The 13,172-nt window shown below is 39.4% G+C and overlaps 1 protein-coding gene and 1 long non-coding RNA gene across 4 annotated transcripts in view; one reads left to right on the top strand and one right to left on the bottom strand.

Annotated features, from left to right (window-relative positions):
• Nucleotides 1-9,649, top strand: part of TPH1 (tryptophan hydroxylase 1) — a 30,895-nt gene extending 21,246 nt beyond the window's left edge. For both annotated transcript variants that reach the window (XM_088843040.1, XM_055423263.2), the window contains exons 7-11: nt 5,402-5,537; nt 6,250-6,376; nt 7,492-7,587; nt 8,459-8,592; nt 9,102-9,649. In XM_088843040.1, coding sequence (XP_088699166.1) covers nt 5,402-5,537; nt 6,250-6,376; nt 7,492-7,587; nt 8,459-8,592; nt 9,102-9,276 — 668 coding nt within the window. In that variant the 3' untranslated portion in view covers nt 9,277-9,649. The remainder of the gene's footprint in view (nt 1-5,401; nt 5,538-6,249; nt 6,377-7,491; nt 7,588-8,458; nt 8,593-9,101) is intronic.
• The window catches only part of LOC129554464 (uncharacterized), a 35,653-nt gene that overhangs the window by 18,410 nt on the left and 4,071 nt on the right, over nt 1-13,172 (bottom strand). The window lies entirely within an intron of this gene.

Here is a 13,172-nt window from a genome sequence, read left to right on the forward strand (position 1 = left end):
CATGCAAAAGTTCCATACCCACCTGAGGGATATGATAGAGAAGATTCAGGCCCCATCGGAAAGGTTGGAGTAAATGATCTCTGAAGCCCCTTTCTACACTAAGAGTCTATTGTTTTCCCAAGAAAGAAGATGTTTTAGGGGAAGCATAAATGAAGAGTAAGGACAACTTTCCTCCTTTTAGTCCATCATGCTTACTTGGGCCGGGTTTCCTTATTTTTTCCTCGCTAACATAAATAAAATGATCAATGATCTCCAGAGTCTACAATATGTAAGAGAAATAAACATCCCCTTTGATCTCAGCAGATTAGACCCTTAAGGGAAAAAATAGAAGTTATGTTTTTGACTCACAAGGAGTTTAGTGAAAATGAAAGTTGGTCAGTCGTGTCTGACTCTTTGCAACCCCATGGACTATATGGAATTCTCCAGACCAGAATACTGGAGTGGGTAGCCTTTCCCTTCTCTAGGGGATCTTCCCAGCCGAGGGATTGAACCCAGGTCTCCGGCATTGCAGACAGATTCTTTACCAGCTGAGCCACAAGGGAAGCCAAAGAATACTGCAGTGGGTAGCTTATCCCTCTGCAACAGATCTTCCCGACCCAGGAATCGAACCAGGGTCTCCTGCATTGCAGGTGGATTCTTTACCAACTGAGCTATCAGGAAAGCCCCAAAGGGAGTTTATCTTATGGAGTTGAATAGATATGTAGATATTTATAACAGTCTATGTAATAAATTCAAAAATAGTATTTTCCAATCATAATAGAATTTATTACATAAACTGTTATAAACATCTACATATTTTTTCAACTCCATAATTCTCATTCCTCAACCACTGTATACAAAACTAAGAACTAAACAGAAGATGGCAATATGGTTTTTACAAGGGAAGAACTCATGGTAGTAGTTCTTATGAAAACTAGATTTAAAAATAGTAGTGATTAAGAATGGCAGAGAACCAAAGCACATGAACTTGTGGGGCTTAGCAAAGATAGACTAGCATATGCTACAGAAGTTATTATCAAATCACATTTGCATGAGATTTAGAGGAAATATTTTGTTATGGATATGAAACTGAAAGCTGATCACTTGGGGTCTGGAGCTTGAGCAGGCTGCAGAGCTTATAGTTAAAGATGTTTCAAGGGAAAGTGTCAAAGACAGAAACCAAACTTAAAAGTGAGTTCCAACAAAATATGAGTTGGAAAGGGCTACCTACCTTGGCAAATATGGTGGCCACTAGACAACTATGGTTGTTTAAATAATTAAATGTAAATCAAGATGTTAGTTCCCCAACCACATTAGGCACATTTCAGTGCTCAGTAGCCACACATGGCTAATGGATACCCTACTGGGTAGTCCACATAATGAACATCTCCATCTTTGTGGAATAAAATTCCTTTGCTCATCAGAGTCGGAGAATTCAAGTACAAAGGAATGGGGTGGAACTGGAATTACCAGAATGTGAGAACTGAAGTTGAAAGGTTCTAGGATGACCCATAAGGCCTGCTAGAATTAACATCAAAACAAGATGTCCTTTTCATCATAGGGGACTGGAATGCAAAAGTAGGAAGTCAAGAGATACCTGGAATAACAGGCAAGTTTGGCCTTGAAGTACAAAATGAAGTAGGGCAAAGGCTAACAGAGTTTTGCCAAGGGAACACACTGGTCATAGCAAATACCCTCTTTTGACAACACAAGAGGCAACTCTACACATGGAAGTCATCAGATGGTCAATACCGAAATCAGATTGATTATATTCTTTGCAGCCAAAGATGGAGAAGCTCTATACAGTTAGCAAAAACAAGACTGGGAGCTGACAGTGGCTCAGATCATGAACTCCTTATTGCAAAATTCAGACTTAAACTGAAGAAAGTAGGGTAAACCACTAGACCATTCAAGTATAACCTAAATCAAATCCCTTACAGTGGAAGTGACAAATAGATTTAAGGGAATAGATCTGATAGAATGCTGGAAGAACTATGGATGGAGGTTTGTGACATTGTACAGGAGGCAGTGATCAAGACCATCTCCAAGAAAAAGAAATGCAAAGAGGCAAAATGGTTATCTGAGGTTGTCTTACAAATATCTGAGAAAAGAAGAGAAGCTAAAGGCAAAGAAGAAAAGGAAAGCTATACCCATCTGAAAGCAGAGTTCCAAAGAATAGCAAAGAGAGATAAAGCCTTCCTCAGTGATCCATGCAAAGAAATAGAGGAAAACAATAGAATGGGAAAGACTAGAGATCTCTTCAGGAAAATTGAAGATACCAAGCAAACATTTCATGCAAAGATGGGCACAATAAAGGACAGAAATGGTACGGACCTAACAGAAGCAGAAGACATTAAGAAGAGGTGGCAAGAATACACAAAACTATGCAAAAAAGATCTTTATGACCCAGATAACCATGATGGTATGATCACTCACCTAGAGCCAGACATCCTGGAATGTGAAGTCAAGTGGGCCTTAGGAAGCATCACTATGAACAAAGCTAGTGGAGGTGATGGAATACCAGCTGAGCTGTTTCAAATCCTAAAAAACGATGCTATTAAAGTGCTGCACTCAATATGCCAACAAATTTGGAAAACTCAGCAGTGGTCATAGGACTGGAAAAGGTCAGTTTTCATTCCAATCCCCAAAATAGGCAATGCCAAAAAATGTTTAAACTACTGCACAATTGCACTCATCTCACACGCTAGCAAACTGATGCTCAAAATTCTCCAAGCCAGGCTTCAACAGTACGTGAACCAAGAACTTCCAGATGTTCAAACTGGATTTAGAAAAGGTAGAGGAACCTGAGATCAAATTGCCAACATCCATTGGATCATAGAAAAAGCAAGAGAGTTCCAGAAAAAAGATCTACTTCTGCTTTATTGACTATGCCAAAACCTTTGACTGTGTGGATCCCAACAAACTGTGGAAAATTCTTCAAGAAATGGGAATACCAGACCACCTGACCTGCCTTCTGAGAAATCTGTATGCAGGTCAAGAAGCAACAGTTAGAAGCGAACATGGAACAACAGACTGTTTCCAAATTGGAAAAGGAGTAGATTGTCAAGGCTGTATATTGTCACCCTGCTTATTTAACTTACATGCAGAGTACATCATGCGAAATGCCAGGCTGTATGAAGCACAAGGTGGAATCAAGATTGCCGGGAGAAATATCAATAATCTCAGATATGCAGATGACACCACCCTTATGGCCAAAAGCAAAGAGGAACTGAGGAGACTCTTGGTAAAAGTAAAAGAGGAGAGTGAAAAAGCTGGCTTAAAATACAACATTCAAAAAACTAAGATCATAGCATCTGGGCCCATCACTTCATGGCAAATAGATGGGGAAACAATGGAAATGGTGACAGACTTTATTTTCTTGGGTTCCAAAATCACTGCAGATGGTGACTGCAACCATGAAATTAAAAGATGCTTGCTCCTTGGAAGAAAAGCTATGACCAACCTAGATAGCATATTAAAAAGCAGAGACATTGCTTTGTCAACAAAGGTCCGTCTAGTCAAGGCTATGGTTTTTCCAGTGGTCATGTATGGATGTAAGAGTTGGACCATAAAGAAAACTGAACACTGAAGAATGGATGCTTTAGAACAGTGGTGCTGGAGAAGAGTCTTGAGTGTCCTTTGGACTGGAAGGAGGTCCAACCAGTCCATCCTAAAGGAAATCAGTCCTGAATATCCATTGGAAGGACTGATGCTGTAGCTGAAACTCCAATACTATGACCACCTGGTGAGAAGAACTGATTCACTGGAAAAGACCTGATGCTGGGAAAGATTGAAGGCAGGAGGAGAAGGGGACAACAGAGGATGAGATGGTTGGATGGTATCACTGAACTGATGGACATGAGTTTGAGGAAACTCTGGAGGGAAGCCTGGTGTGCTTCAGTTCAGTTCAGTTCAGTCGCTCAGTCGTGTCCGACTCTTTGCGACCCTATGAATCACAGCACACCAGGCCTCCCTGTCCATCACCAACTCCTGGAGTTCACTCAAACTCATGTTCATCGAGTTGGTGATGCCATCCAGCCGTCTCATTCTCTGTTGTCCCCTTCTCCTCCTGCCCCCAATCCCTCCCAGCATCAGAGTCTTTTCCAGTGAGTCAACTCATCGCATGAGGTGGCCAAAGTATTGGAGTTTCAGCTTTAGCATCAGTCCTTCCAATGAACACCCAGAATTGATCTCCTTTAGAATGGACTGGTTGGATCTCCTTGTAGTCCAAGGGACTCTCAAGAGTCTTCTCCAGCACCACAATTCAAAAGCATCAGTTCTTTGGCGATCAGCTTTCTTCACAGTCCAACTCTCACATCCATACATGACCATGGGAAAAAACATAGCCTTGACTAGACGGACCTTTGACAGCAAAGTAATGTCTCTGTTTTTAATATACCATCTAGGTTGATCATAACTTTCCTTCCAAGGAGTAAGCGTCTTTTAATTTCATGGCTGCAATCAGCATCCGCACTGATTTTGGAGCCCCAAAAAATAAAGTCTGACACTGTTTCCACTGTTTCCCCATCTATTTCCCATGAAGTGATGGGACCAGATGCCATGATCTTTGTTTTCTGAATGTTGAGTTTCAAGCCAACCTTTTCACTCTCCTCTTTCATCAAGAGGCTTTTTAGTTCCTCTTCACTTTCTGCCATAAGGGTGGTGTCATCTGCATATCTGAGGTTATTGATATTTCTCCCAGCAATCTTGATTCTAGCTTGTGCTTCTTCCAGCCCAGCATTCCTCATGATGTACTCTGCATATAAGTTAAATAAGCAGCAGTTCATGGGGTCGCAAATAATCAGACACGACTGAGCGACTGAACTGAATTGAACTGAGAGTTTGAAATGAAGGACAGGATTAGAGCTTATAGAGGTCCCCAGAGCCACTGCAGCAAGTAACTTTTACAGTGGGCATGCAGTCTCAACTGCTGGGGAATGAAAGAGCACCAGTCAGTTCAGATAAAGAAACTACAAGAGGGAGTACTGGCTAAAAATGTCATAGTTTCAAAAAATGGTTCTGATCTAAATTAATAGATTTTTAAAGTTTTTTTTTAAAAAAGAAAAGAAAGATTGTCTAAGGGATAGTTTAAGCTCTTCATGGAGACAGCAAGGTGTAGTGTAGGACCTGGGTTCATCTACATTTATGTGGCCTTGGGCACATTATTGAGTCTTTCAGCCATAGTTTTATAGTTGGCACAATGAAGAGACTGAACTTTAACTCATTAACATGAAAGTAGATGTCATGTGTAAAAATTCTTAACTCATTGTCTGGCCATCGTAAGTGCTTAATAATTATGACTTGTATGACATGTGTTAGTTTCATGTTCTCCCTCAAAGTGTTAACTTGGTGCCACTGGCAGAATTAAAATGTTTCAGTAACGAGTCTATTCTGGTGAACATTTTTCTCCTTTGCTTTGCAGAACGCACAGGTTTTTCCATCCGTCCTGTGGCTGGTTACTTATCACCAAGGGATTTCTTATCAGGTCTAGCCTTTCGAGTTTTCCACTGCACACAGTATGTGAGACACAGTTCAGATCCTCTCTACACTCCAGAACCGTAAGTACTTCTATTGCAGCATCCATCCATCAATATGGTACTTACCACATGAGTTTTGTTTTTTGTTTTTTTCATGAAGATCAAGTGAATTAGCACATGTAAAGCATTTTGAATGGTGCCTGGCCTGTAATACTTGTTCCATGTGCTATACATGTTAGCCATTATTATTACCAGTAGTAATTGACAACCTGTTAGGTACCAAGTACTGTTCTAAGCATAGGGGATGTAAGACTGAAAAAAATTCAAAGTTTCCTGCCTTCATAGGGCTTATATTCCAATGGGAGATACAGATAATAAACAAACAAGTAAATATGAATAAAATAGAATATCAGGTGGTCATAAGTTCCATGGAGAAAAAGCAGGGAAAGGGGACAGAGGTGTGTGTGTGTGTTTCTATTTTGAAAAGGGTGATCAGAGAAGGACTCTCTGAGAAGGTGACATTTGAACAGAGACCTGATTTGGGGGTGGGGGTGGGGTGACATGTGGATGTCTATGGGTATTTGCGTGAATTTATGTATATGTGTTTGTGAATGCTCAAGGTTTTGAACCAAAATAATTTCTTTACTATAATAATGTCCTTTGTGGTCTATTTCCAAAGTAATACCACCTGATCAGTTTGAATAAAAGTAAGATCAGGTTTTTATTCGATTGAATGGTTGATCATGCATTTATGTTAAACGTCATAGTGTGACAACTTGTACCTCTTTTTCAGAGATACCTGCCATGAACTCTTAGGTCATGTCCCTCTTTTGGCTGAACCTAGTTTTGCTCAGTTCTCCCAAGAAATTGGCCTGGCTTCTCTCGGAGCTTCAGAAGAGGCTGTTCAAAAACTGGCAACGGTATAAATCTGGAAATCGCTGTACAGATCATTAATTTTGGGGTGGGATGTGGGTATTTGTGTAGTTTAAAAGTACATATTCCAGATGAGCATTCGAAAATTTGTCTCTGCTCATAATTAATTTAAATAATTTAAGTAACATTAAAGGAAGATGTTTAAGGTTTATCCAAAGAAGACATGGTAGGCTACAGTCCATGGGGTTGCAAAGAGTTGGACACGACTGAGCAACTTCAATTCACTTTAAAGAAGACATGAGCTTAAAAGAAAAAAAGGCAGAGAAACAAAGAACACTAGAATACAACAATGTTAATAGTTTATATACCTTTTTTTCAGTAAAAATGATAGGTTCTCTAAAAATGATGCTAAAAATATTTTTTAGCACTTTATAAGACATCATGCTGGAAATACAAAGATGAGTAAAGTCTAATTCCCACCTTCAAGGAACTTAATGTGTTAGTAACTCAGTCATGTCCTACTCTTTGTCACCTCATGAACTGTAGCCCGCTAGGCTCCTCTGTCCATGAAATTCTCCAGGCAAGAATACTGGAGTGGGTGGCCATTCCCTTCTCCAGGGGATCTTCCTGACCCAGGGATTGAACCTGGGTTTCCTGCATTGCTGGCAGATTCCTTACTGCAGAGCCACCTGGGAAGCCCATAAAATGGTTTATTATATTTTAAAATTAATTAGTCAATATTTAAATTTTGTCTCAGTTTACACTTGAATATGGTATCACCGACTCAATGGACATGAGTTTGAGTGAACTCCGAGAGTTGGTGATGGACAGGGAGGCCTGGCGTGCTGTGGTTCATGGGGTCGCAAAGAGTCGGACACGACTAAGCGACTGAACTGAACTGAACTGAAATATAGTTAGCTATATCCCACATAAATGGAAGGTCCTCAGGGTCCTCAGTTATTTTTAAAAGTATGTAGGAGTTCCGGGAACAAAAGTTTGAGAAGTCAGACTTGGTCAAGGCCAGATTGTAGAAATACTTGTGAGCTAGTCTGGGGGTCTTGGATTTTTTTCCAGGGTAATTTGGGTCAGTGACTAACAGTCGTAATTTGCTTTTAAATTGAGCCATTCAGAGTGTGAAAGTAATACTGATGTCCTTTTGCAGTGCTACTTCTTTACTGTGGAGTTTGGTCTGTGCAAACAAGAGGGGCAGCTGAGAGTATTTGGTGCTGGCTTACTTTCTTCCATCAGTGAACTCAAAGTAAGAGTTGTAAATATTTGCACGTAACCATATTCACTTAATGTAATTGATACGACCTGAAATAGTTTCTGGATTTGAACAAGAGCTTACTGTGGAAAGGAGAAGGCAATGGCACCCCACTCCAGTACTCTCGCCTGGAAAATCCCATGAATGGGGGAGCCTGGTAGGCTGCAGTCCATGGGGTCGCTAAGAGTCGGACACGACTGAGCGACTTCACTTTACTGTGGAAAATACTTGGGGTGGTAGTAAGCATTACCTAAGAGGTATTTTTCTCTCTTTCCTAAGTTTTCTGAATATAGATGCCTATTCAGAATATAGATATATCTTCTAAATAAAAGTATTTTAAAGCTTTCACTTAACAAAGTCTTGCTGTTTCCTCACTGTTTTTGGTGTGCTAACAATAACTTCAGTGCTTTCTAGAGAATTCTTCAATGAGATTTATTATGTATCCAATAAAGGAATGAACCTCTGTTTGTTAGGTGGTGAGTGTGTATTCAGTATTGTCCAAGGTACAGTCCTGCTCTCAAAGAGCCCACCACCTGCTGGAGGGTACAAGTCATGTACAGGAATAACTACTGTTGGGTAGAAAGCAGATGCCATATTAACAGTAAATAAATAAAGATCCTTGGGTACATCCTACATGGAGAAGAGTGTTATAAAGAGTGGAGCATTTATAGGGAATAGCAATTCATTTGTTTTGCTTTAGTATATTGTGGATTAAATAGAGAGCAGGAAGTAAGTTTGGAATTGTAGATTGGGACCACTGCATTAGTAATATATTCAGAGGTGTGCTGATTCTGGCAGTTGTGTGAAGAAGGTGATCTATGAAAATGGATAGTATTCTTTGATTCACGGACTCTTTGTCCTCTAGCACGCTCTTTCTGGACACGCCAAAGTGAAGCCCTTTGACCCCAAGATTACATGCAAACAGGAGTGTCTCATCACAACTTTTCAGGATGTCTACTTTGTATCTGAAAGTTTTGAAGATGCAAAGGAGAAGATGAGGTAAAGTATATCTTCCTCATGCCTTAATTTTCCTCTGCCTTAGATAGGTCCAGTAATGTAACAAGTCACAGAAGTAAGCAGCAAATAATTAGAAGCCCTCTAGGCACCTTCTGCCTGGAACTTATCTCCCTTCCACAGTAAATATTTAGGATGTGTTGTTTACAGTGATGTTCAGGGTTGCAAATATGAATAAGATACACTGAAAAATTGGTTACTTTCCATTCCTTCCTATCAGAGAGTTTATAATCTAATAAGGAAAACAAAATGTATGCAAATTACTATATAACAAATTGGAAGCCTTAAAGAGATACAGATGAAACATTGTTCTGCATTTTATCCAGGAGCAATTCATTCCAGCTAGAGGAAAGGGAAAGCTTAATGACATTTGAAAACGGACTTGAAGTATAAATCGGGTTTAGATATGTTCAATGTTAGACTAATGGGCAGTATTCCTTTTTCATCATTTTCCCCCTAGAAATTGATTGCCTCTTATTTGTTTTCTTACACAGAGAATTTACCAAAACAATCAAGCGTCCATTTGGAGTGAAGTATAATCCGTATACACGGAGTATTCAGATCTTGAAAGATACCAGGAGTATAACCAGCGCCATGAATGAGCTTCAGCATGACCTTGATGTTGTCAGTGATGCCCTTGCTAAGGTCAGCAGGCAGCTGAGCATCTGACAGTTACCGGTCCTAATCCTGAAAGCATCTGAGCACCAATTTGGAGACCTGTGGGCGAACTGTGGCTTTGCTTGTGGAGAGACAGCAGCCAAACAATATTCTCTACTCCCATTCTTTAAGGGACCATTACCCTTTGAAAATGTGTACCCAGATGTCCCGAGCACACACCCAGATATTTTAGCCACTACTTATTTTTTTCTTTTAGTAACAGCTTTTGTGAAGTATAATTCACCATCCCAGTTTTTATAGAGAGTTTGCTTGACCCAATGGATAGATCTATTCTCAGCCTGATTTTATTTTCCCCAGGACTTTTTGAGTAAAATGATGATCACTTAAAATACCTTGATGGTTATTATGGAGGTAATCCATATTGTTATCTAAGATCCTCTTATTTCTACAGTATCTTACTTATCATCAAATTTGGGCCAAGCTTGGTCACATTCACATGCCTCAATTTAATAGGAAACCAACTCTCTCCACTGCTAGCCTGAGCAAAAGCAGAGAGAGCTTTGCATATGAAACATGCCTAGTAAAGAGCAGATAGTCTAATTTTAAGTGTAATGTCTTATAGGGAAATAGGAGTATCTAAATCTACAAAGGCTGATTGGGACATAATTGTTAAGAATTTGTGACTTTATTTTGTAGGCACTAGGGAGCCCCTGCCGAGTGACCATCCTCCTTGGGGATGCTCTTTCTATGGCGCTGTGTATGTTTTACATGATCTGCCCTACTCAGGAGGCCAAAGGGAAGTTGGTGGGAGTGCCACTTGCAAGGCTCTGAACTCAGACATGCAGCCCCAGAGAATGTCCTCAGGTTAGCAGGAGACAGTGTTGTTAGAGGGAGAGTTCAAACTGAGACAGAGGAGAGACATACCAAGTTAAAGTTGTAAGCAGTGCCAAGCACTTTATTTCCAAGGTATGAGGGGAGACCATAAATAGGAAGGCCAGGCGTGAGGGTATAGGGTGGGGAAATGGGGAAGGAAATGGTGTAAGAAATGTCAGGGAGAGCATTTTAGGACTGACAATGAAACAGTGAAGGTAGCTAGCGCTGGCTTTTATGTGGTGTCAGTGGTGTAGTACAAGGAGAAGGTCTGGTATTAATGGGTAACTCTGGAGTCCACAGGACAGGCTTTATTTCTTCAGTTTGCTCCTATTCCCCCCCCCCACCCACTAAAAGAAGACTTTCCTCAAGTTTCTGTTTTTGGCCCTCTTTTCTCTCTGCTTTTGGTTCATGGAGATGTCATCCGTGTCCATAACTTCAATTTTTATTCCGTATGTCTCCCATATTTGCAATTCTAACTCTTAACACCTATCTTGAGTTTTTGCCTTTTAAATCCAACTGCTTACTAGATGTTTCCATTCCAATAAATGTTCCAATTTATTGGCCCCATAAATTAGGCCAATGTTGTATAACTTCTTGTCACACTATTTACATAGAATGAAATGGGGTTGTGCAAAATGGCAGCCCTGCCAAGAATTTTAAACTCTATAGGTCCAAAAAGGAACTCAGAATCACCTGAATACTGTGCTCCATCAGTTTCCTCTCCCAGTGATCTCATTTCTATTAATGGTGAATGAAACTGAAACTGTCAGTCACTCAGTCGTGTTTGACTCTTTGTGACACCATGGACTACAGACCACCAGACCTCTGTTTATGGGATTCTCCAGGTAAAAATACTGCAGTGGGTAGCCATTCCCTTCTCCAGGGGATCTTCTTGATCCCAGGATCAAACCTGAGTCTCCTGCCTTGCAGGCAGATTCTTTACTGTCTGAGCCACCAGGGAAGCCAGGGTCATATTTTCAGTCAATTTTCTGTTCTTAATCAGCTACTTTAAAAACTGTGTCCTTAATGTTTTACACAGTAATAGTCAAATTATATACCATTTAACTTTTTTTTTTTCCCGACAGATCACTAGATATTTTAATCCATTTTAGGCCACAAAGGAAAAATTTAAAACTCTTAAAATTGATTTCATTTTATGTTATTCAAGGAAATAGAATTAGGAAGAGTAATTTATGCTACTTCAGATTTTTACATTACTTGTAAATTTTAATAGCTGATCAACTGTTAAATATACCTTTGATAGTACTAGATCTAAGTCAGTTAATCTGAAACCACTTGAAATACTGGTTAGGTAGTTTATAGTATTTGGTTGCACGGAAATCTACGAAGCAAACTATGATAGATAGCAAATAAAAACAAATTATGCATACTGTGTCTGGTTATTTTCATACAACTTTGATTATGGTAAAGAATCATAGTTATTGAATTTTTAAACGATGGTATTTCAAATCACTCTATGATTAAAGCACACTAAAGTAAATGTTAAAGACACAACAACTATAATTCACATCTTCAGAATAATGGAAATATTTTATGATTGATTTCAGATCTTCTAACCTCTGAATTTGTGATATTTGGTAAATGAGGAATCCTGAGAGTCTTAGAGTTTTCATACATTTTAAATATATTTCTTCAAAGTCTCAAGGAATATGTTAATGCTTACTCAAATATCAGAATAGATTTGAACCAAAAGTGTGATTCATAATTCTTAATCAGTGAGTTATTATTCAGAGACACAGATGGTATTTTCCTGACTTTTTGAAGAACGCTTCAAAATCTGGTTGTCAGAATGCCTACATTTCTTAATCTGCCTATATTGTTATTTGGAGTTATACAGTGGTAATGACACACCAAAGTGTGTCCAAACTGAAAGAAAAAATCCTGGAATTACTAGAGCAACACATAATAGAGTTCATATATTAATCTCTAGGAAATGTATAAAGACACTGTGGTCTTATTTCAGTCTTGTCTTTATTTTACAATGTGATACACATTTATGATTTGAAAGTTTGTTAGTCATTTGGATAATAAAAAACATAACAAAATTTATGTTTTCAATAAGCATATATTTTTTGTCAAATGTATGTTAAAATGGATTTAAATGTATATTAGCAATTTTATTAGTTTCAAAAATCTGTAACATCCTTATTCTTTTAAAAAAGCCTATGAATATGTGATACAAGTGAAGTCAAATACACCTGGAAAACCTAGTAAGCACTTTTTGGAATTCTTGATAAAGTTTCAATCTCATGTTTCTCATCTGTTAAGTGGGCTAGATGTACTTTCCTGGGTTATTGTAAGAATTATGTTGTGAGAGGACTCTGTAAAAATAAACTTATTAGCCATATGTAAAGAATCACTGGGGCTTCCCAGGTGGCTCAGTGGTAAAGAATCAGCCTACCAATGCAGGGGACGTGGGTTTGATCCCTGGTCCAGGAAGATCCCCAAAGAACGAAATGGCAACTCACTCCAGTGAGAACCCCATGGACAGAGGAGCCTGGCATGCTATACTCCTTGGGGTCACAAAAGAGTCAGACCTGACTTAACCACTGAACAACAGCAAAGAATCATCAGTCTCCTTATCAGAAATCCTTCATAGCTTTTGGATGATTTTATCTTCCTCCAGAAGGAGTTAACTTTTGCTTGAGCAGGCAGTGTATAATGGCAGGGGATGCTCATCTTAGTCCAAGTAGGGACTAAGTCAGCTTGATGATACGCTTGTCTTTGAGGGCTGGTCTATTTCCAGGTCACCTCTGCTCTCAGGGTGCAGCTCTTTGGGAATCTCAAAGGAGAGCTTTGAGTATGTACCAGGGCTTCTCCTTGGGGATCCTGGACTTCTGCTCTCCTCTCCTTTACTCTTATTCCTCCTGATCGCATAAAATTGCTAAAAGTACTGTTCAGTTTCTCAGCTGCTGCTTTCAGCCCAGCTCCTTCTTTTTTTCTTTCAGCCCAGCTTCTTAGCCTCCAAGTCACTGCTTGCTAATTAGCAAATGCTTCAAGCAGAAAAGTAGTGCCAAATGAAATCTCTCAGCTTTTAGATCCTGGCCCTCCAA

Source organism: Moschus berezovskii, chromosome 14 (genome assembly GCF_049115385.1).
Source record: "Moschus berezovskii isolate FMDL1 chromosome 14, NW_MosBer_1.0, whole genome shotgun sequence".
Classification (NCBI taxonomy): Eukaryota; Metazoa; Chordata; class Mammalia; order Artiodactyla; family Moschidae; genus Moschus; species Moschus berezovskii.